The sequence below is a fragment of the Eptesicus fuscus genome, chromosome 12 (genome assembly GCF_027574615.1).
Source record: "Eptesicus fuscus isolate TK198812 chromosome 12, DD_ASM_mEF_20220401, whole genome shotgun sequence".
NCBI classification, from domain to species: Eukaryota; Metazoa; Chordata; class Mammalia; order Chiroptera; family Vespertilionidae; genus Eptesicus; species Eptesicus fuscus.
In genome coordinates, this window is record NC_072484.1 from 61,633,136 (window position 1) to 61,656,935 (window position 23,800).

General features: G+C 41.9%; 1 protein-coding gene and 1 long non-coding RNA gene across 4 annotated transcripts in view; one reads left to right on the plus strand and one right to left on the minus strand.

Moving 5' to 3' along the window:
- Positions 1 to 23,800, plus strand: part of RAB31 (RAB31, member RAS oncogene family) — a 119,726-nt gene that overhangs the window by 65,070 nt on the left and 30,856 nt on the right. For both annotated transcript variants that reach the window (XR_008557594.1, XM_008159802.3), the window contains exons 4-5: positions 12,065 to 12,136; positions 14,552 to 14,658. Coding sequence is in view for 1 of the 2 variants with exons in the window: in XM_008159802.3 (XP_008158024.1) it covers positions 12,065 to 12,136; positions 14,552 to 14,658 (179 nt within the window). In the remaining variant the exon portion in view is untranslated. The remainder of the gene's footprint in view (positions 1 to 12,064; positions 12,137 to 14,551; positions 14,659 to 23,800) is intronic.
- Positions 16,927 to 23,800, minus strand: part of LOC129150849 (uncharacterized) — a 49,990-nt gene continuing 43,116 nt past the window's right edge. The window contains exons 3-5 of one of the 2 annotated variants that reach the window (XR_008557597.1): positions 22,259 to 22,434; positions 21,225 to 21,301; positions 16,927 to 17,386 (exon numbers count right to left, since the gene is read on the minus strand). This is a non-coding gene — a long non-coding RNA (uncharacterized LOC129150849). The remainder of the gene's footprint in view (positions 17,387 to 21,224; positions 21,302 to 22,258; positions 22,435 to 23,800) is intronic. The other variant, XR_008557598.1, reaches the window with a different exon arrangement.

A 23,800-nucleotide genomic window follows, 5' to 3' on the forward strand; every position in this document is an offset into this window, starting at 1 on the left:
ATATACAACCTTCATTTCCTAGATGTGTGCTTCCAAATCATTGCTTCTGCTGTAAAACACAATCACAATCCATGGGATAACAGAATTTACAATGTCAGTATCGGAAGAATTTCAGGCTTCATTCCCTTGGTTTGATCCATCAGAGCAACATTATTTTATTTATTTATTTATTTAATATATATTTTTTGTTGATTTCAGAGAGGAAGGGAGAGGGAGTTAGAAACATCAATGATGAGTAAGAGTCATTGATTGGCTGCTTCCTGCATGCCACCTCCTGGGGACCGAGCCTGCAACCGGGGAATGGAACTGTGACCTGGTTCATAGGTTGATGCTCGACCATTGAGCCACACCGGCCCAGCAGAGCAGCTTATTTTAAGAATCTAATATGGAAAATATTAATATTTTATTCTTTTGTTTCATTTGGTTGAAGTCTGTGTTAAGCTGCCTGTCCTTCCTAGTGGACTGCCTGCATAACGGTTTAAATGTGTTTCCGATGGTCTTAGGCGACCCTGCTAGTGGTTCCTAAGACCATCAGAAAACACAGATATTTACATTACAATTAATTAACAGTAGCAAAATTACAGTTATGAAGTAGCAACGAAAATAATTTTATGGTTGGGGGTCACCACAACATGAGGAACTGTATTAAAGGGTCGCGGCATTAGAAAGGTTGAGAACCACTGCCCTAGAGTCTATGGTCAAGAAAGTGGTTCACTATTCATAGGCCATGGCTAGAGTCAGAGAAAGTTTGACTTGCGGGGGGGGGGGGGGGGGGGGGGCGGGGCTGAAGAATGAGGCCTCTTACAAGCTCAGAACGAGCTGCTCTTTGTTTTCCCCTTCGCTTGCCCTGCAGCCACTGGAAATAGCAGGCCCAGCTCCACACACCACCAGCAAAGAGCACACATTCAAAATCTGGCTTCTAGCTTGCTGTTGGCGGGGAATGCTTCACCCTATGGCATCTTCCCCACAAATCCACTAGAGAACGGTTTTCCTAAGAACTTCCCTTCGATGAGAGAGTAAATATACGATTTTGCTATCCCCCTCCTTCCCCAAGAGAACAGTGCCTTTAATTAGTGCAAATTGAGATCTGATGAGATAAATATTCTAAATATTCCCTCTCCCCCCTCCCCGCATGGCCAGAAGACAGATTAGAAGCTTGCCGTTAGGTGTATGCTATTAAAAATGAGATCAATAGCCATCAATACGGCTGTGCCATGTCGTTTTCTTTTAGAAGAAGCCTCAGGAATCACCTTCAGTTAAAAGGTGATTCAGCTATAGCTGAAGAGGTACAGTGATGTTTAAAATGGGCGACAACAGCTGCAGAAGGAAAGCATGGCAGTGATATTTGAGGAGGGGCGTCTGCTAGCAGCTGTGTGGGCAGAGCTGGAGCCACTTTGCTGGCATATATCCCCAGAGCCGTGCTGTTTGGGGTGTTGATGTCATTTAGGAAATTAGGAACTAAGGTGCAGAACTGCCCTTTGGGTGTCAGGATGCCACTGACAGGAGAGAAGGAGGAAGGACATGTCCACATGTTAGAATAAATTTAATAAGTCCTTTGGAAAACACTCAAAACATTTTTGTACGCGGCCGGTGAGATGGGAAAGCTGGGAGTGAAGGAAAGGGAATGGGAAGTGTGAGACAGGAACAGTGGGGAGGAAAATCTCAACCCCGAGTTGATCTTAGAAAACAAGGATGAGCTTCTCTTGCCTGATGGTAGACCCAGCCCCCTTCCCCTTCTGCGTTCCCCTCCCCCTTTGCCTTCCTCAGGAACAGGCAGGTTCTAGGAGGGAAGGTGACTGTTAGATTCTTCACAAGTTTGCCACGATGTTTTACTGGTGTGTATTTTAGTCTGGGATGCCCTACGTAGCTTCTAATTGTGAGACACTGTCTGTGCCTTTGGGTTGACGCCAATTTCCGTTCTGCTGACTCTCAGAGGACCTGTGGCAAAGATTACAGCATCCGAGCTGGAGATAGGCATTGGGGGTGAGGTAGGGTTGCATTTATTAAGCATCTAAGAAGTACTTTACCTGGTTGTGTTTTGTCTTCTCCCCTCCTCTCCCTATTTTTTCTTTTATACAGTTAATTTCCTAAATCTGGTTAAAATGCAGGCAAAGGGCACTATGAGGCCTATGAATCTCATTCTTGACAAGGAAATTAGGCACCTGGACTTCATGTAATTACCAAAAGGACATGCTCCTGAGGTGCTCAAGGACACATCTAAACAGGGACAGCTGGCGTGCCCTCAGAGCACAGACATGGCTGTTTGGAGACATTTGTATCCAGAGCAGCCCCTTTGAAGGCAGTCTGACTTCATCCTTCACTCCAAGAAAACATTCACTTTTTGAGGCCAGGGATCTTGTCTTCTTCCCCTTTTCTGTTTGTTTCCTGTGGCTGCTGTAACAGATGACCACACATTTAGTATATTCCTTCTCTCACAGTTCTGAAGGGCAGAAGTCCAAAATGAGTCTGATGGCCAATATAAACTACAATCAGGGCTGTGTTCCTTTCTGGAGGCTCCGGGAAGAATCAGTTTCCTTGCCTCTTTCAGAGAGACTGCCTGTTTTCCTTGGTTAGTGGCCCCTTCCTCCATCTTCAAAATCAGCAGCACAGCATCTTCAAATCTCTCTGACTCTCTTGCCTCCCTTTTCCACTAGTAAGGACCATTGGGTTGACATTGGGCCCACCTGGACAATCTAGGACAATCTCCCCCTATCAGGATCAGTTGGTTAGCAACCTTAACTCCAACCTTAATCCCCCTTTGCCATGGACCATAATATATTCACAGATTCCAAGGATTAGGACGTGGACATCTTTAGAGGGTATCATTCTGCCTACCAACTCGTATCTCCCCATTGCTAAGAACAGTACCTGTCATGTATCAAGTGTTCAGTAGATACTTGTCAAATAAATGAGTAAATTCGGCATAAGCTAAATCTTCATTTCATCATCTTAAGCAATGTTTTGTTTCAGAGAAGCAACTGAGGGATGGACAAAGCATGGGATTTGTTGTTAGAATTCCTGTGTTCAAGGTCTAGTTCTACCATAGAAGAGCTGGGTGTCTGTGGGCAATTTACTTAACCATTCTGAGCCTATTCCCTCATCTATAAAATGAGAACAGCCCTATCGTCTACCTGCCTTGACAGGGTTATTGATTCATCATGTGTTCAGTCATTAAATATGAGTCCCTGCTGTGGCCTAGATAGGGGGTCAGGGATGGGTTCTCAGAGGAGGTGGCAGTTGAGAAAAGGTGTGATGAAATGAGGGAGTGAGCCTTGCGGATGTTGAGGGGAGCAGGGTCCAGGTTGGGGGAAGGTATGTGGGAAGGCCTTGAGGCTCCATGTGGCTGCTTGTGTCAGAGCAGAGAGGAGTCCAGAGGCTGAAGCAAACAGGAAGAGGGCCTAGTGTTTGAGTATCTAGGGCCTTAGACACCAGAGTACAGAGTTTGGATTTTATGTTTAGTAAGTATGAACAGGAAAGTGACACAATTTGGCTTTTATTTGAAGAAATTACTCTGCTTTACAATTAGCACAATATGATGTTAAGTGTCTACTTCAGAAGACTCCAGTGGTAGAGTGGGTGGGAAGTGAGGAGAGGGTAGGAACATGCCAGGGACCAGGTGTTAGGGATGATCTTGAGCCTAGGGGATGAGAAAATGGACGTGCATCATATTATGCTCTCTTCTTGTGTATATGTTTGAAAATTTCTATAATAAAATGTTGAAAATAGATTTAATGGTCTATGTCAGTGGTCGGCAAACTCATTAGTCAGCAGAGCCGCAGTTTGCCGACCACTGGTCTATGTAAATCAAGCATGTCAATCTCAAAGGCTAACACGGATCAAATAAGTTTTAAGTTTATGTGGGCCACAAAAGAACAAAAAGCTTCAATTTTCATAGAAAGGTAGGTTTATTTCGATAGAGACTTGCTGAATACAAAGGGCTGAAATAAATAATTGTTAACATAAAATAATAGAACATTTTAATAAAAATTAATATTTTTTTCTTGAACATTAACTTACCAGACACTGAATAAGTGCACAGATTAGTAAGTGTAACGCAAATAAACCTATTTTTCTTGTTCTCCCAAAGCAAAAAATTTCCTGTTGCACATAACAAACAAGTCAGTCCAAGACTAACGACATGGCAATTGGCTGCTAAAATATTCGCTGCTAGTATTAGTGGAGAGAAATGGTGCGCCTGCGCGTAAGGCTTGTAAGGGAAATGAATGCAACACGGTTATAGTAATCAGTCATTAGCGAACGTTGTAGTTTGTTATTAATAATTATGTATAACAGGATAGTGTAAAAATTAAGTTACGAATTGTTTATTAAAATGTTTCTTACATACCATTATATTGGCTGGGCCACAAAAATATTCACTGTGGGCCACATGCGGCCCATGGGCCGTGAGTTTGACATGCTTGAGGTAAATAAATGCCATAAAGTCAGCTGTTAAAAACAGGGTCCCTCTGGCTATTGTGTAGCCAGCGTGGAGGCCACTGTAATATCTAAATGTTCTGATGGAAGCTTCTGGATGGCAGTCAAGGCAAGATGGCATGGGCTGGGGAAAGGAGGGCGTAGTGGGTCTGTCCTGTTTGGGCGTGGTCCCCAGTGCTGTTTGCCTGTTTGGGCGTGGTCCTGGTGATGTTTACCTGTTGTCCTATTCTGCAGGGAGACTTATCTCAAAGTTGGACATTTACCTGGAACAGGAGGGCTAAGGATGAGAGACTAAACCAACCTGAGCAGAGAAGAGAAAGGGAGAGACATGACCAACCTGAATGGCATTTCCTCCAACTGCATGAAACGGTGGCTGTGGGTGGGGTGAGCCATAGTTCTGGACTTTTAGGAGATTCCATTTGCCTGCAGTTGTGTATTCATGGGTAGGAAAAATGAATTTCAATAGCATTTCAGAACCTTGATTCTGTTTTATACATTATTCTAGGCATCAAAATATGCCAGTTCATTACCTTGTCTTTTAAAAGACACTAATCCATGCCGTCCCCCACAACACCTTTTAATGGAAAAGTGTTTGGGTTTGTGTTGGATCATTTTCTCCTACAGAAAATTTGCACAGCAACCTTGTCCATGGAAGTCAAACACATGTCAGGTCACCTCTAAGCCCCACCCCGTCCTGGTACTTAGCTTCATTCCTTTGATTCCTGAATGCTGAGGAAGCTATTTGATAATTGGCACATTAAAAGAAAAAAGTAAAAAGAAAGGGAAAAAGGCCCCTTCTCATTGCAGAAGTACCGTATCCTGTTAAATTTTTTTTTAAAAAATCAGAAATATTAAAATAAATGGTGGCCTGCCTGTATGGAATTATTCAGAAATAAGTACTGTTAATAGTTCAGTGTGCTGTAGTCTCCCAGCCCCTTTTCTGTTCAACTTTATATACTGTTGGGCTTTAGGACATCTGAGTAAGCATATGAAACAGACCCTCTGCTTTTCTGTGGAGAGAGAGGGTCTGTGCGAAAGTCAGGGGTGTTCTTCTGAATGGCACAGAGAGAACATTCAGTAATGGTTTTTCCATTCAACTTTTGCCAGCTGAGAGTGTGAGAATGTTGGGAATGTCAGGAATTTTCCTCTACCACTTCCCTCCTTGTTTGAATCCCAATGGCCCTCAGGATGTTTGGGCTTCTGCCCTTGACTGTCCACGGCCCCAGTGTTCTGTGGGAGGGTTAACCTTTCTGATTGTGCACTGGCACCTGAGATAGACCAGCACCGGCTCTCAGGATGCTTTGAAGCCACTCTCCAGGGACAGAGCGTTCTCCAATAATCATAACATAGAACCAATCCCTGCAAGTTCCTGGACCTGATGCCTGAGACTTGGGGCCTGGATAATCCTCATCTGGGGAGGCCAAGCCCAGCTGGAGCCTGTCCTTGTTTGGAAACTTCGTGTATTTTCCACCACTGCTCATTCTTGACATGCCGAGTTTTGCTGCTGTGGAATTTATGATGCCACAAACCTGCGTTTAAGGAATTTTGCCTGAAGCAGACTGGGTGGTCTGAGGGATTAGGAGATTTCTTGGAATAATACTTTCCACTGTATGCTGAGTACACACACACACACATGATAGTGTGGGATAGGAAGAAGGGAGGTTTGTGTTGCAGGTAAGGCCTCTGTAAAATCAAGAGCCCGGCAAGGGAAGGCGGTTCTTTCTATCCAGAGTCTGCCTCACCTTGGCCGCGAGTGTTGTCACAGAGCTGGAAGCACCTTCGCTATCACCACCAACCCTATCCTTACCACTTCCTCCATTTTACAAAGTATGGAAGAGTGTAAAGCCAGGCACAGGTCTCCGGATTCTGCCTTGATTCTAGATCTTCATACTACGCCCTGTGGTTGGTTCTGAGCACACTGGTTCCCTAGATGTTAATAATTACTACTTCAAAAATAAATTAGGAATCCTGAGTTCAAACCAAAATAAATGGTTTTTTTACTATAGACATTTTTCGGAGTCTTTAAGGTACTAATAGTATCATGTAAGTCTCCAGGGAACATTGTTATATGTAGTGTTTCTCAAACTTATTTGGCTAAGAAAGTCCCCCCCCCCCCCCCCCCCCCCGCCACCCCCCAGAAAGCACCTCAGGAATACAGGGTTCTGCAGAAGACCTTTAGAAAATACCAAACTAGGCCATCTTTCCTCCTGTGCCATTTCATGTTCTTCAGAAACCTGAGTTTAAATTGCTACCCAATAGTCCATTATATTGCTAAGCCAAATTTGTTTTTAGTCCCTGATGGTTAGGCATTAAGGGTGGTTCCAATTTTTCAGCATTATTGATCATTCTAGAATGAATTCTGGTTACTGAAAGATCAGACAGAGGTCGAAAACCAGGACCTTCGGGAGAAGGACCTGCGGGGCTGTCTCGCAAGGGGAGAACAGCAACACATACAGAGGTGAACTCGCCTTTTGAGGGGAGGAATGGGAAGGAATGGGGGCTTAGTGTACTCGGCACACGCTGATTGGTGGCTTAATGTATGGTCCATATAAGGTACATAGTTAGTCACTCAGGTACTTAGGGACAAGGGCTTAGGGTATTTGGCAGGTGCTGATTGGTGGTTCAATGTATAGTCCATATAAGGTGCCTGGTTAGGTACTCAGGTTACGTCATACTCCACCCACCAGTTGGGGGAAGGGAGGATCTATCAGTTACTTTGTGATCATCTCTGATTATTCCCTTCAGAAGTGGAATTGTTGAATCAAAGTGTATGAACGTTTTCAATGCTCTCAAAATACATTGGCCAGTTGCTTCTACCAGATGATGAAAGTGGGGACAGGGTTATTAGCATCCATCTGTCAGAGCTGAGGGCCTAAGGTGCTCGAAGGCCATTCTCTTCTCTCTTATCCTGTGGACCAGGGACGGAGAACCTTTTTTCTGCCAAGGGCCATTTGGATATTTATAACATCATTCCTGGGCCATACAAAATTATCAACTTAAAAATTAGCCTGCTATGTTTGATCAAACATTTAATTAACTCACCCATAATGCCTTGGCAGGGCCAGACCAAATGATTTCTCAGGACATTGTCCACCCCTGCTGTAGACAGTCAGCAATGAAAAAAACAAGCATTTGCCCTGGCTGGTATGGCTCAATTGGTTGAGCATTGTCCCATGTACCGAAAGGTCGCTGGTTCAGTTCCTGGTCAGGGCACATACCCAGGTTGCAGGTTCCATCCTCTGTCAGGGGGCGTGCGAGAGGCAACCAATCGATGTTTCTCACATCCATGTTTCTCCCCGCCCCCCTCCATTTTCTCTCTCTCTAAAATGAATAAAAACATTTTTTTAAAAAACAAACATAAAACCACAAGCATTCACACATACTAAGGACACAGACAGCCATTTCTTTTGAAGGGACAAATTGGCTTTTCACAATTTCCTGTGTTTCTTCTAAGAGTTCTCTGAAAACTTTAATTTGGTATTACAGATACTCTGTTTGATAGTTAGGGAAGAAAGGATTTTGAATTGGCATCTGTTTTGCTAATTTTCAAATAACCTTTCAAGGTGAGATTTAAAAAAATTTTATCAGCTTCCCCTGATTATGAACTTTGTTCCCAGAAAAAAATCTTTTATGGGAGTGCTTATGTCCTGTTGAGTATTGAGGCTGATTGTGGTGCTTTTGTTTTATATTTGTATGAGGAAAAGTATGTATATTGTAGGCTGGAAGTGATTTATCCTCTTGTCCACCACAAGTATTATCCTTTGGTCAATGCATTATTGGGTTTTAGAACTGAGATGCGAACTTGAAGTCATTAAAACTCCCAAGTCCCCGGCAATAAAGTCGTGTAAGTGGCTTCACCAACAGATTTATTTCAAAATGATTCCATTTGGAGGAAGGAAAGAACAAGTAATGCATTATATACAAAGACCTATTCAATAATTCATGAGACCAGCACACCAGTGACCATTTTGGATTCAGTTCATGGTCCTACAGCTGAAAATGAACTCTGTCTTAGAAGATAGCCACGGTTCGTCCCTCTTTGTGCTTGAGTCCACTTGTATCTTGATTTTTGAGATATACATTTTGTACTGATTCTCAAATTTGATGTGTTTAAATGGACCAGTCTTATATGGAGGCTATTTTGAAAAAATGAAAATTTTATATGATCGCGCTACAAGGACACTTTTATATGCATTCCCTTACCCTTAGCAAAGCAGGACTGTTTCAGAAATACATTGTGGTATTTTTCTTCGTTTGGGCAGAAATTTTTATTTTGTTTTCTACATGTGGACTGAATTGCCAAAGGGTGGATTAAAATGATAACAAACACAGTGTTGGCAGTCAGTGACTATGGAAAGGCACCCATGGAAATGGCTTGCTGTCCTCTGGTGAGTCCTGGCAAGTGGCCCAGGCCCTTCAGCTGGGAACTCCTGAGTTCATCCTGAGCTCCATCCAGCCCGACCACCACAGAGGCACCAGCTTCTTTTTAAGGTGGCGACGCGCCTGAAGGCATGGAGTTCGGCAAGAGTTGCCTGCTTCTGTCCACTCTGTGAGAGCCACACTAGCAATAATAGGGGAACAATGAAAGGGAAACGTGGGGGACTGATGTGCTTCAGATTTCCAAATAGGATCATTTCAGTTTGGCAAGTACTTATTCCAGGATAAGTATTGGGTGAAAAATAAAAATGAATGAGTGATGCTTTTGTTGTTTGCTGGAAAAGCTTCAGGATCCGTTCTTGCTTCCTTCCCTCCCTGTGCCCTCTCCTACTCCCCAATAAAAATGGCTACTTTTTAAAAAGTTAAAAACCATTTTATTTAAAAATTATTGTAAAAATGTATACTATTCAGACTCTTGTAAGGAAAATGTACAAATCACTAGAAATTCCACTGTTAACATTTTGAGAAGCATTTTATACCTATACACATAGACACCTACACACATTTTACTTAAATTATATTATGCTGCATATGCTGCTTTGAATCTGTTTTTTTACTTAACAGTATGTCAGAGATACCTTTTCCCAGAAATAAAAATCCTCCTCATCATTTTAATTGTTGTGGAATATTCCCTTACATACATATACCATTAGTGCATTCTCTATGATTAATCTAGGTTGATTTCATAATATTTGTTCCCATGTGCAACCGAGATGGTATCTTTGTGTGTATGAAGATCACTCTAGTATATGTTCCTACCAAGTGGAAATACTGGTTTGACCAGTATGCACATTTAAACTTTTGATATATATTACTGACAGTGGCTTTGAAAGAAGGTGTTTTTTAAAAAAAAAAAAATTCATATATATATTTCAGGTATACAACATGATGATTTGATGTATGTATACATAGTAAAATGATTACTATTGTCAGTGTAATTAGCTTATCTTCTTACCTTTTTTTAGTTGTGAAAGCATCTGAAATCTAGCTTCTTGACAAATTTCCAGATTTAACATACTATTATTAACCACTAGAGGCTCGGTGCACGAAATTCATGCACTTGGGGGAGGGGGGGGCGGGGGGAACCTCAGCCCGGTCTGCGCCCTCCTGCAGTCTGGGAGCCCTCGGGGGATGTCCGACTAATGGCTTTGGCCCACTCCCCGTGGAGAGCGGGCCTAAGCCAGCAGTCGGACATCCTTAGCACTGCCGCGGAAGTGTGAGAGTCTCCCACCACTGTACTCGCTGCTGTACTCGCCAACCATGAGCCTGGCTTCTGACTGAGCGGTGCTCCCCCTGTGGGAGCGCACTGACCACCAGGGGGCAGCTTCTGCATTGAGTGTCTGCCCTCTGGTGGTCAATGTGCATCATAGTGACTGGTCATTCCACCGTTTGGTCGATATGCATATTAGCCTTTTATTATATAGGATAGTCATCGTGCTGTATATTACATCTCTATAACTTATTCATCTAACGTAACTACAACTTTGACCAACATTTTCCTTCCCCCCTAAACTCCTTGTAGCCACTGTTCTATTCTCCGCTTCTATATATTTGACTTTTTTAGATTCCATATATAAGAGAAATCATGCAGTGTTTTTCTTTTGGTGTCTAGCTTATTTCATTTAGCATGATGTACACCAGGCTCATCCATGTTGTTGAAAATGGCAGGCACTCCTTTTCTAAGGCTGGATAATATTCCATTATATCTATATACATATCTATAAAATAGAGAAATATGCTAATTAACCAGGACGCCATAACGGGTCGACAGGACAGGAGGAGGTTGGGTGGTGCCACGCAATTTCAAATCGCACGCTGGGCTTCTAGTATACATATAAATATATGTATTCACACACATACATATACATTTTCTTATCCATTCATTCGTTAATGAACACTTAGGTTGTTTCCATGTCTTATCCATTGTGATTAATACTGCAATGAAGATGGGAGTGCAGATAACTCTTTGAGGCACTGATTTCATTTCTCTTGGTTATGTATATACCCCAAAGGGATCCTATGGTAGTTCTATTTGTAATTCTTTGAGGAACCTCCATACTGTTTTCCATAATGGTTGTACCAATTTACATTCCCACCAACAATTTACAAGGGTTCCCTTTTCTCCACATCCTCACTAACACTTGTTAGCTTTGGGGGTTTTTGTTTATTTGGTTTGATAATAGCCATCCTAATAGATGTGAGGTGATATCTCATTGTGGTTTTGAATTGTATTTCCCTGATGTTCTATTGTATTTCCCTGATGTTCAATTGTATTTCCCTGATGTTCTTTTTATAAGAAAGTCTTAAAACGCATTCCCATGTAGCTTAGTGCCTCCCTTACCAATTCCACACTGACTGAATATGATAAATTTTTTGAATATTTAATAAATGAATAAATGCCTCATTATTGCTTTTATTTTAGTATAATTGGACATGGTTTAAAATATTCATTGGCAATTTATATCTCTTCCTCTGTGATCTATCTATCTATCTATCTATCTATCTATCTATCTATCTATCTCCTTTGTCCATTTTTTTTTGTTGAGCTGAATTATCTTATTGACTTTCAAAACCTCTCCACAATATAGTCAAATATATTCAAAGATACATTCTTCAAATATACATAAAATCTATATGTATCCTGTTTAGAGATAAATGATTCCAGTGACTAGTGAGACTTGCTTTGTTCCCATTCTGGAATGGAGCTCATCGCTCTCACTGTTTGTCATGTGGTGGAAGGATGCAGTCACCCAGACCCGAGGGCGGTTGCCGAGTGCCCTTGCTGCAATGTTCCTCATTAATGGCTCAGTGAAAGTCTTGTGATCCGTGCAGTCTCCTCTCTTCTTCTTGATAAACATCTTTTACTTACTGCTGTGTAATTGTAATAAGATTGCCCTGGGTCAGCCATATTAAATAAGTGATGAGCAGCAGAAAAAAGACAATTCATAGGATATTAACATTTAAAAGGAAATTTATTTTTGGCCTTTGCCCAAGAGTGAATTTCATGGTCTGTAAACCATAAGTGTATAGGTGCAGTCGAGAAGAAAAATTTATATCTGATATGAACCCTGGGAAAATTCTAGGGGGATTCAGGGATCTTCTAGGGGTACTGTAGGGTAAAGTTTTATATTTAATTTGGGGTTGCATAAAATGTGTTCACTTTGGTCTAAAACTATTTATTATTCCTAAACAGTTCCATTCCTTGGCTCCCATGTACTATCGTGGATCCGCTGCAGCTGTCATAGTGTATGATATTACCAAACAGGTAAGCATGTCACCCTTAGAATTTAGATGTAATTTATGGTGAGTCTCTCTCTTAGAAAGACCAAAGAAGAGATTTCATGCTTAAATCTTGACAGTAGCCTGGAATGAGATTTCATAATGTGATTGTCAGGAATAATGAACACTAGATATTGAGTTTATTTCACCTGTATGTAAGGAAGATTCCAGGTTTATCTGCTAACTTAGATAAACAACAGTGAACATTCTTATTTATTTATTTACTAGAGGCCTGGTGCACGGAATTTGTGCACTTGTGGGGGGTCCCTCAGCCCAGCCTGTGCCCACTCACAGTCCGGGAGCCCTCGGGGGATGTCCGACTGATGGCTTAGGCCTGGGGAGTGGGCCTACGCTGTCAGTCAGACATCCTTAGCACTTCTGCAGAGGTGGGAGAGGCTCCTGCAACCGCCACTGTGCTCACCAGCCATGAGCCCGGCTTCTGGCTGAGCAGCACTCCCTTGGTGGGAGCACACTGACCACCTGGGGGCAGCTCCTGGTGGTCAGTGCACATCATAGCGACTGGTCATTCTACTGTTGGGCCAAAACTGGCTCTCTGACATCCCCCAAGGGGTCCCGGATTGCAAAAGGGCACAGGCCAAGGGACCCTACCGGTGCATGATCGGGGCTGGGGAGGGATGCAGGAGGTTGGCCAGCCCTTGTGTCCAGGCTGTGTCCGGCCCATCTCTCTCAGTCCCGATCGGCCAGACCCCAGCAGCAAACTAACCTACCGGTCAGAGTGTCTGCCCCTTGATCGTCAGTGCACGTCATAGTGACTGGTTGACTGTCTGCTCCCTGGTGGTCAGTGCACGTCATAGTGAGCAGTCTTAGCATATCATTAGCATATTATGCTTTGATTGGTTGAAAGGCCGACTGGAGGACCCGACACTTAGCATATTAGGCTTTTATTATATAGGATTTATTCATTCATTCATTCATTCATTCATTCAGGAGAGGAAGGGAGAGATAGAAACATCAATGATAAGAGAATCATCGATTGGCTTCTCCTGTATGCCCTCTACCTGGGATTGAGCTTGCAACCTGGGCATGTGCCCTTGGCCGGAATCAAACCTGGGACCCTACAGTCCGCAGGCCAACGCTCTATCCACTGAGCCAAACCTGCTAGGGTGAACATTCATTTTTCAAATTGACTGTTTGCCTGTAGAGGCAGGGTCATGCCTGCTAGTACTGTTGTCCAGAATGTCAGCTTTTTAGGAAAAGGAAAATTATTTTTTAAGTTCTGCATGCTTTATAATTATAAAAGACCTTCTATCAATGTTTCAATCACACTACATAAAATGCCAAGGAGAGTGTTTATGTATGGATAGTGTGTTTGTGTACATATAAGTATATTTTTAGTGTTCACATTGAGGATCCAGGATATCAACAACTGACTGCAGTGGTTTGCTGACATTTTTTTTTTTTCCACTCCTGGAGCGCTGACTCAGTGCACAGGACTGCTAGTTTAATGAGTCATCACAGTTACAATCCAGGAGTTCCTGACCACTTTTACCTAAACGTGGTGTCTATCTTGGCTTGTTTCCTGGAGGACAGTTGTGAGTAAAGGACAGAAAGGAAAACAGACTCTTACACTTTACTATCCCCTCATCCCTCTTCCTTTTGGTAACCACCATACTATTGTCCATGTCTATGAAGTTTTTTTTTCTTATTTGCTTTCAGTTTTATTTTTTATTTGTATTTTTTACAGAAATATTTTTATTAAATTTACTGGGGTGACATTGGTTAAGATTATATAGCTTAACTTTATCAAGTTCCAGTTTTAGAAAAGGAAACCTTTTATAGGCTATCCTATCTAATAATAGAGTAATATGTAAATTACCATCACTCTGCTATGCCCACGATTGGGCGGTGGGAGGCTGGGGGGCGGGACTCGGGGTGGCCTATCCGGCCATTGAGAGGCACGGATCCGCTGCCACTGAGGGGGGCTACCCTGCGCCTCTCAACAGCAGGGTAGCCCCCCTCAGCGGCTGCGGACCATCAAAAGTGGGGGAGCTGAGTGCCTGTCTGCTCCGGCACCAGGCCTTTCAGGCGGAGGCTTCTGAAAGGCCTGGTGCACCAGCGGACAGGCACCCAGCTCCACCGCGAAAAGCGAAAGCGTGTAGGGGACCCTACACGTGCATCATTCAATCATGCACTGGGCCTCTAGTTTAAGTATAATTTTGCTAATATTAGAATGTGTATCAAGATAGGAGTAGTTTGTTGATCTACGTGAACCTCCTGAAAATATTTTTCTCCATTAAATTGTGTTGGGTTTGTATTTCCACTTGGTTGAAATACTGTGTATCGAATTACACAGGATTATGTGCATAGTGTTATGTTAGGAACACATAACTCTAGTATGTTGATGGGTCTTTCCAATGCTTGATTTATCCTTTGGATTTAGGACTCATTCCATACCTTGAAGAAATGGGTGAAAGAACTGAAAGAACATGGTCCAGAAAACATTGTCATGGCTATCGCTGGAAACAAATGTGATCTCTCAGATATTAGGTAAGATGCACTTAAAATTTTTTGTGTGTAGTTAACCTCTATCCCTGAATGTCTATGTGTAAAAAGCTGTCATGCCTGCATTATCCTCAGTTGTGATGGTCAAGGTGATATTAAGAGTAGAATTAAGGGAAAATAGTAGGGAATTTGCAAATTTGATGGATCACACAGTAATGAATATTAATATAAAACCTCCTACACACAGCACAGTTACATCCCTGACACTAAATGTTTTGGGCTACATGATTTTATTATTTTTATTGTTACCTTTCATTATTATTGTCATTGTTACTACAGTCACCATTTTAGTAACTTGCATATGGTAAGGAGAGTTAGATTTTTTTTTTAAATTCTTACCTGAGGATATGGTTTTATTGATTTTAGAGAGAGAGGAGGGGAGAGGGAGAGAAACATCGATGTAAGAGAGAAACATTGATCAGTTGCCTCTTGTAAGCACCCCAACTGGAACCTGAACCTGAAACCTGATTAGAAATTGAACCCATGACCTTTGGTGTATGGGACGATGTTCTGACTAACTGAGCCACATCAGCCACAGTGAGAGATTCTTACGTTTTCCACACATCCCTGTTCGTTTTATTTCTATACTTAAGTTAAAGATGTAGTAAAGTCTGTAATATCACTGTTTTGTTCTAAGATCTGAACGTGGCCCATCATATATGAACATTTTGGCTTGTCCCAGAAACACTGGATTGTTGAATTTTTATACCTGGAGAGATGTTTGTAGACACACAGTCCACATGGGCTAGAGATTTGATGATAACTTTATCTAGCCTGATAAGCTACTTACTTTTACTCAATAAAAATTTTATGAAAGAAAAATAGAGAATTTGGGTTGTCTCCATTCCTCTGGTTAATTTAATTCTCAGCAATTCCAGTAGTTGATTTTCATAAAGACAATCGCATCATGCTCCAGGTTTTGCTAATCCAAATATGATTAAACCAAAGTTAAATAACAGTGAAAAAAGATCTTGCAAAAGCTCTTAACATGGCTTTCAACAAATTGCTCTGTTTCTTTGGGATTTCAAAAGCTTTATATCACATTGCATTGGGTTGGTTTATAATAACAGCCATCAACACCAATTAATCATTTGTTTTTCTGGGGGCTGGACAAACGTTTAAACTCCCCAGACTTAGTTCAGATCCCTACCTTCTTTACTGTAATCCTAAAGCAGTTTACTTGTCTAGTATTCCCAGTATAACTTTTGTCATTAGAAGGGGGTGGCACGGGTGGGTAGAGATGGCCTTTGCTGAGAGAAGGTGCTATCATCTGACACCATTGAACTGCGGTAAAGGTGTGACTTTAAGTGAATTAAGCCTTGTATATTGTGGGAGAGCTGACAGACTAGAATCTACGCAGAAAATGATTTAAACTTGAATGGAATTATTTGGTTACAGGGAACCAAAACCCAATTGAAATTAATTTCAGGGGGGAAAAAAAGGAATTTATTGGAAGGTACTGGTACCACATGGTAAAACACAGAGCTGCTTTTAGCTCTGGTATGCCATATATTCCAACTTTAGTCTCTGGCACTCTCTGTTTCTAGTCATTTCTATGGAAGGATTTCCCCCATCATGATAAGGCATTTGTGGTCAAGGGAGGGGACTTGGGTAATACAAAATTATTTTTCTGCCATAACTTTAAGAATGGGAGGGTGACTAGTTTGGAAGAGGGGCAGTTTCTAGTAAAGTACAGCCTGGGCAGACAAAACATGTCTGTGACATGTTGGCTTGGCTACTGGCACCTAAAGACACTGTTTCCAAGGGTGAAATTCAGCTTTTATGCACTGTATAGGGTTCTCCTCAGCAAGCATTCTGCTTTGTGCTAGCCAATTCCTACATGTACAATTTTCATAATGCATAATTCACCCATCTCACGTCTAACCACAGATTCACTCACAGCCCCTCCATGCCCAATGGGAGACAATTCAAGACCACATCCCAGCTACTACATCCAGTGGAGACATCATGGGCCACTGTCACACGAGTCCTAGTTCTCTGGGTAATATGATACCCTTTCTCTTTTAGTTTGGCCTCAGTGAGGTATGAATGTGGCTTCTAAGACCCCGCAGTTGTAGTTTAAAGTGTGGAATATCTATCTTTTGTTATACTCAAAAGTTATTTTAGATCTGCCTGTTATTGAATTGTTCAGAAAGAAATAATTCCCTTTGCAATTCTCTTTCAAACCTCTGGTTAAGTCAACAAGAAAAACTAGTTTGATGCTAGTAAATTTAAAAAATTTAAACATTTAAGTGTTAATATTTTTATTAAGATAACTTATAAACCATAAAATGCACCTGTTTGAAGTATATAGGTCAATCAATGTTAGCATATTTATAGAGTTATGCAGTCATTATGACATCTAATTTTAGAACATTTCCATCATCCTACAAAGAAACATCATGCTCATTTACAGTTACTTCCAGTTTTATATCATTTTCTCTTGTGCTTGATTTAATCTCATACTGTTTTGTGCAGTAACATGCTGTACCGGCTTATACCTAGGAGCAATAGAATATACCATATATCCTAGGTATGTCGTAGGCTGTACCATCTAGACTTGTGTAAATGCTCTCTGTGATGTTTGCACAATGACGAAATCACCTAACACGTTTCTCAGAACATATCCCCGTGGTTAAGCAGTCCGTGGCTGTAGTTGTCTGCAAAAGGCCCTCCACCTTAGACTGCTTTCTCTGTCTCTGTCTCTTGCTCTCTGAAAGGGAGAATAGGAAGTATAAAAATAAGTGTTAAAAACTTATTAGCTTCAAGCTCACATGGAACATTCTCCAGGATAGACCACATATTAAGCCGTACCATAAACTTCAATAAATTTAAAATAATTTAAAATCATACAAAGTATGTTTTCTGATTACCATGGAGTTATATTAGAAACCATCAACAAATGTGAGGATGTGAAAAACTGCATCACTCACACATTGTTGATGTGAATGTAAAATGGTGCTGCCACTTTAGAAAATAGTGCAGCAGTTTTTTAAAATTTATCTTTGTTGTTGAAAGTATTACAGTTGTCCCCCCTCCCCCCACTGACCCCCTTCACCCAGCAATAAAAAAACCCTAAATATGCAATTACCATTTGTCCCAGCAGTTGCACTGTTGGGCATTTATCCCACAGAAATGAAAACTTTGATCTATACAAACCTGCACATGAATATTCATAGAAGCTTTATTTGTAATTGTCCCAAACCAGAATCAGCCCAGATGTCCTTCAAAAGGTGAATGGCTTAAACAGACTGTGGTGTATCCATGCCATGGAATATTACTGAGCAATAAAGAGAAACAAACTAAGAGTACATGCAACTTGGGTGAACCTCGAGGGGAATTATGCTGAGTGAACAAAGCCAATTCCACAGGTTTCATAGTGTATGATTCCAGTTGTGTAATACTTTGAAATGAAAACATTTTAGAAATAGAGGACAAACTAGGCTGCCAGAGGTGATGGTTAGGGGCTGTGTAGGCTGGAGAGAGGGAGGAAAGTGGACATGGATATTAAAGGGCAATACAAGTTCTCCTTATCATATCGGAACTGTTCAGTATCTTCTCTGTGGTAGTGGACATGTGAACCTACACAGGTGATAAAATGGTGTAGAACTTGCCCTGCCAGTTTGGCTCAGTGGATAGTGTTGGCCTGCAGACTGAAAGATCTCAGGTTAGATTCTGGTCAAGGGCACGTACCTTGGTTACAGGTTCCCTGGCCCTGGTTGGGGTGCATGCAGGATGCAACCAATCGATGTGTCTCTCTCACATCGATGTTTTTCTCTGTCTCTCCCTCTCCCTTTCACTCTCTCTAAAAATCAATTAAAAAATATCCCCTGGTGAGGATTAGCAAAAAATAAAATAAAATTTAAAAATGGTGTAGAACTTTACACACACACACACACACACACACACACACACACACACACACACACACACACACAGGAGTACCAATAAAACTGGGGAAGTCATCCTGGCTGGGTGGCTCAGTTGGTTGGAGTGTTGTCTCTTACACCAAAAGGTTGCAGGTTCAATTTCCTATCAGGGCACGTACTTGGGTTGTGGGTTTGATCCCTGGTGGGGTGCGTATGAGAGACAACCAATCGATGTTTCTCTCTGTCTCTAAAAATCAATAAAAACATATCCTGGGGTGAGGATTAATATAAAAATACTGGGGAAATATAAGTAATATAGAGTGAATCAATGGCAGTATCCTGTTTGTGACATTATACTATAGATTTGGAAAACGTTGCCATTTGGGGAACCTGGGCAAAGTGTACAAAGAATCTATTGGTATCATTTCATATAACTATGCTATGTGGGAATCTCCAGTTACCTCAATAAAAATTTCAATTAACAAAAAGCTGATTGAGATAAAAATAATAACTAAGTATTAAAACAGTGCCATATTATAGATATATATATTCACAATATATATGCACACACACACACACACACACACACACACACACACATACACACTGAGTGGCCAGATTTTTATGATCTCTGAACACATAATAATCTGGCCACTCAGTGTATATCCTATATAATAAAAGGCTAATATGCAAGTTGTCCCCTCGACCAGGAGTTCGACCAGCAGGCATGCCGGCCAACCACCCATGTCCCCTCCCCCTGGCCAGGCTGGCCGGACCCTACCCATGCACGAATTCATGCACCGAGCCTCTAATACAGGGGTCCTCAAACTTTTTAAACAGGGGGCCAGTTCACTGTCCCTCAGACCATTGGAGGGCCGGACTATAGTTTAAAAAAAACTATGAACAAATTCCTATGTACACTGCACATATCTTATTTTGAAGTAAAAAAACAAAATGGCAAAAACACCCTCATGTGGTCCGCGGGCCGTAGTTTGAGGACGCCTGCTCTAATACACACACACACACACACACACACACACACACACACACTGAGTGGCCAGATAATTATGCGTTCAGAGATCATAATAATCTGGCCACTCAGTGTGTGTGTGTGTGTGTATAAATAAATAAATGTACATATATATATATATATATATATATACATATATATTAATATATATATTAATATGATTAAATAGACTTTGGAGGCCAAATGATGAATTTATCCCCAGAACATACAATGTACAAAAGGAAGGAAAATCAGATAACTATATTAAAAACTCCCATTTAGGAATGCGGGGAAGCCTGATGGATTGGCCCTTGCCCAGAGTATAAACTTTCCCCCCCTAGATAAGCATGGTCTGGTAAGCATAGTCTGAAGTGACCCATCGGCTTGTTGACACCTTTCCATGGCAGTGGAATCAGATTCTTGGTCAACCAATCTGGCTGCTCCAGATTCTGCCTGCTGGTATGACTTTTTCTGGGGAGTTAGCCAAATCTTTCACTACAAACTTTATTTAGAACTTGACCTTCTTTTACTTTAATCCTCAAGCACTTTGCTCTCCTATAATTGTCAGACACCATATTTTATTTTCGTTGGAGGTTGGAGAGGGACAGTATCTAGGTTTGGTTGTGTATGTGTGTGTGTGTTTGTGTGTGCATGTATGTAGTATCACCAGTCTCATCCAGCAGACTGTGGTCATGTAAACTTGTACATTCTTAAGAGGAGCTTTGTTTGCCTGTTGTATTTTGAGAAGGTACTGGAATTTGAATGGAATTAACTCCCTGAACTTGACTCAGCCCACTTGAGGTATTTGTGTGCAGAAGTGCCTCCAGAGTAGATGCCCCACCATCAGGTTAGTGTGTTTCATATTCATGATGCTCCAGAAGGTCTAACTACACTAGCCTGACTGAAAGGCATTCAGAGGCATCTGGTCGGGGGCATTCAGGACTTCTGGTTTGGATTTTTTTTAAGCTACTGATCTTTGTGAGAGATTTTCCTGGGTATCTTGAAGAAATCCAGACAAAATCTTTCTGTGCCAAGTTGTTGTGACATTGGAGTAATGTGTAGTCTCTTGAATCTAAGGTGAGGAAGTAAACTGGATTGATGTTACGGTAGGTAAGCAGGATGTACACAGTAGGTGCTCAGTGGATGTCACTTCCCTACTTTTCCGTGGTTCCTCTCCCTCCCCAATGGAGATGGGCCTTGTAGAGAAGCTCTGGTAAGGGAGTGTGCCATTCCTGATGGGGCCTGGGAAACGGGGCTACCCCCTTTTCCCTCTCATCTGCTGATGCTGAAGTAGGGATTGCAAACTTGTGGACATTTTAGGGATGTACAGGGTTGAAAGAAAGTAAGAGAACCTTGACTGAAGTGATGGTGCAGGACCTGACTTGAAGAGCATGGGCAGCTCAGAGCAGAGAGAGTAAATGGTGTGACTTGCCTAACTCAGATGGCAGGAGAAGCTGACATGAGTCTGTGGTGGGCCACCAAGTTTCTGAACAAGTAATGCATGGCATGGCGCTGATTCCAGTGACTCTGAGGAGGGCAGATTTGGCCTGTGGTCTATATAGAAAAGCAACGTTCTTCAGAGAGAATATGAAGAAACTGCCTGGCCTTGTGTTGGGCCTGGTGGAAGAATTGGGGCAAAGAAGTCTTAAAAAGAAAAAAATGAAATAGGTCACCTTGATTTAGTAGTTTCAGAAGTTCCATTGTAACGCCCGGAACGCTGGCCGCACTCACAAAGCACCAAGAGATGCCTCTCATGCAAAAAGCAAAGGGTTTATTGGTACAGGCATGCCCGGTCCCACAACATACTCTGAACACAGAGCAGAGGTTGTGGGCCCCGAAGCAGGGTTTGAACACAGGTTAAATACACTTTAGGGGGCAGGGTCTTTCCATTTTACAACCCGGTAACTTTCCACAGCAGGTTTTCTGCTTCCTGGAATAGTTAAGACAATTAAGTCTGTTGACATATAAACATTTTTCTTTATCTATGCACAAACTCTTGGTATCAGTTCCCCCCAGCCATAGATGGCTATCTGGTTTCTATCTCAAAGTTCTTGGCTGACTTATTCTAATTGTCTTCAACTGACCTTGTCTTCAACTGACCTCAGGCCCTTACTGAAATGCTGGCTTTTATGATTTTACAACTCTTCACCATGAACATAATAACATCATGAAGAGCACTTTTTAAAAATTCAGATTCCAGGATCCAACTCCAGAGATTCTGATTCACTAGGCAGGGGTAGGTTGGGAACATATGCATTTTTCAAAGTGATTTATGACTTGGCCAGTTTTGCTCAGTGGTAAGCGCATTGGCCCACAGATCAAAGAATCTCAGGTTCAATTCCCAGTCAAGGGTACATACCTTGGTTGCAGGTTCCCCAACCCCAGTAGGGGTGCGTGCAGGAGGCAACCAATCGATGTGTCTATCACATCAATGCTTCTCTCTCATTCCCCCTCCTCCTTCTCTTCCACTCTCTCTAGAAATAAATGGAAAAATATCCTTGGGTGAGGATTTTTTTAAAAGAAAGTGATTTATAAGGGGTCCATGGGCCATACTTGGAAAAGCATTTGAGTTAGATGAAAGGAACTTATGGTAGGGAAGAAGGAGGGAGAACCTAGCTAAGATCTGTGCAGGTCTGACTTCAGGCCACATATGCCTGAGCTTCCCTCTCACCCTCAGATCTCATGGAGACTGGAAATAGTGGCTTACCATCACTCACGATCCAGAAGCAGTTATTTGATTTCCAAATTAGAAATTCTTCCTGATTTGCTGATCATTTGGACATTGGCCTTCCTCCAGTGGGTTCTGACTTAACCTGCTCTTCAAGCTCAGTGGTCTCCTGTGGCTTTTCCTTGGAATTCCACCTCTTACTGGCATCTTTAGGTCTGTGAAGGAATCAGTAAGGATGAGGAAGGGATCATATAGAAGTGCTGATGGGAGAAAAGCTCTCAGGCCTGATTGATTTTATCTTGCAAATGGTAGCAGTAGGAAGTTACCTAACAAAAGTGATAGTGGAAATTAGGGGTTTAGGAGTGAGGGAACCTTCTACTCAGAGGTGGTAATGAACTGGAGATAGGTCTTCTGTCATTGGCTCTCTTTGCCCAAGGTTCCTCCCATTGTCCATAAATACAATCCGGGAGGTCATTAAGGACTGGGTGTCCTCTTTCCTCTCCTGAGAAATGGACTCATGGTCTCTAAGATCTTATATCAACACTTCTGCTATCTCTAAAGAAAGGGTGAGAGAGATTGGTGGGGCTGCTGCTGGTGAGTCAAATTTTTTTCCTGGAGTAGAGGTTGTACTCCAAGAAAGAAGCATCTGAGGGTAGAGGTGAAACTAGGGTGGGACAAAAGGAAGGAAATTTGTGCTATCAGTTTTCAGTCATTCGATTAGCAATACATTTTTCTTAGTTCTTTTGGGTATAGAAAGAACTAAGGGAAGAACATGAAAAGAGAAGAAAGTACTTTCTTTTGAAATATTTACTTCTGTTTGGGGAGCCGAGAGTAGTGCCCATGGGAAGGAAATATCTAATGAGCAATACAAGACTGTATTTAACAGAGTTCCAAAAGTCATGGTGCAGATAGGACAAAGGAATTCAGGAAAGGGAAAGCTCTAGTTATCTAGAGTGATTTCAAAAGGCTTGGAAAGGTTTGCTCCTGGATGAGTCACAAGATAAGCTGTTAAGGATGAGTCCTGTAGGAGGAAATTCCAGGAAGGGAAGATAATGGACAAAGGCATGGAGGTGGGAGGGAGTATGACTTGTGTTATGGGTGAGGGGACATCAAGAGTATCTCTCTGATGGCTTGCCCTGGGGAATGGAGAAAAAGATAGCTAGATAGTAAGAAGATAGTTTATGAATGGCTTAAAAGTATGTAAAGTGGTTGTCCCGCCAGGGCATGTGCCGGGGTTGCAGGCTCAGTCCCCAGTGTGGTGTGTGCAGGAGGCAGCTGAATGGTGATTCTCTCTCATCATTGATGGTTCTAGCTCTCTTTCCCTCTCCCTTCTCTGAAATCAATAAAAACTTATTTTTTTTAAAAAAAGTATGCAGAGTGGTTTGGGCTTGATTTGCTGGGCCAGGATGGCAAACACCTGATGCTCTTGCCCCCTCTTCCCTGTCTCTCAGACCCGTGAGTTGTTGCTTGCACTCAACATACCTGAGAAATTCATCCTAATGACAGCTGTATTTTGTACATTTTCATACTGTCCTGTTTTATGAGTGTAATACAGTTTATCTGTCCATCTTACTGTTGATG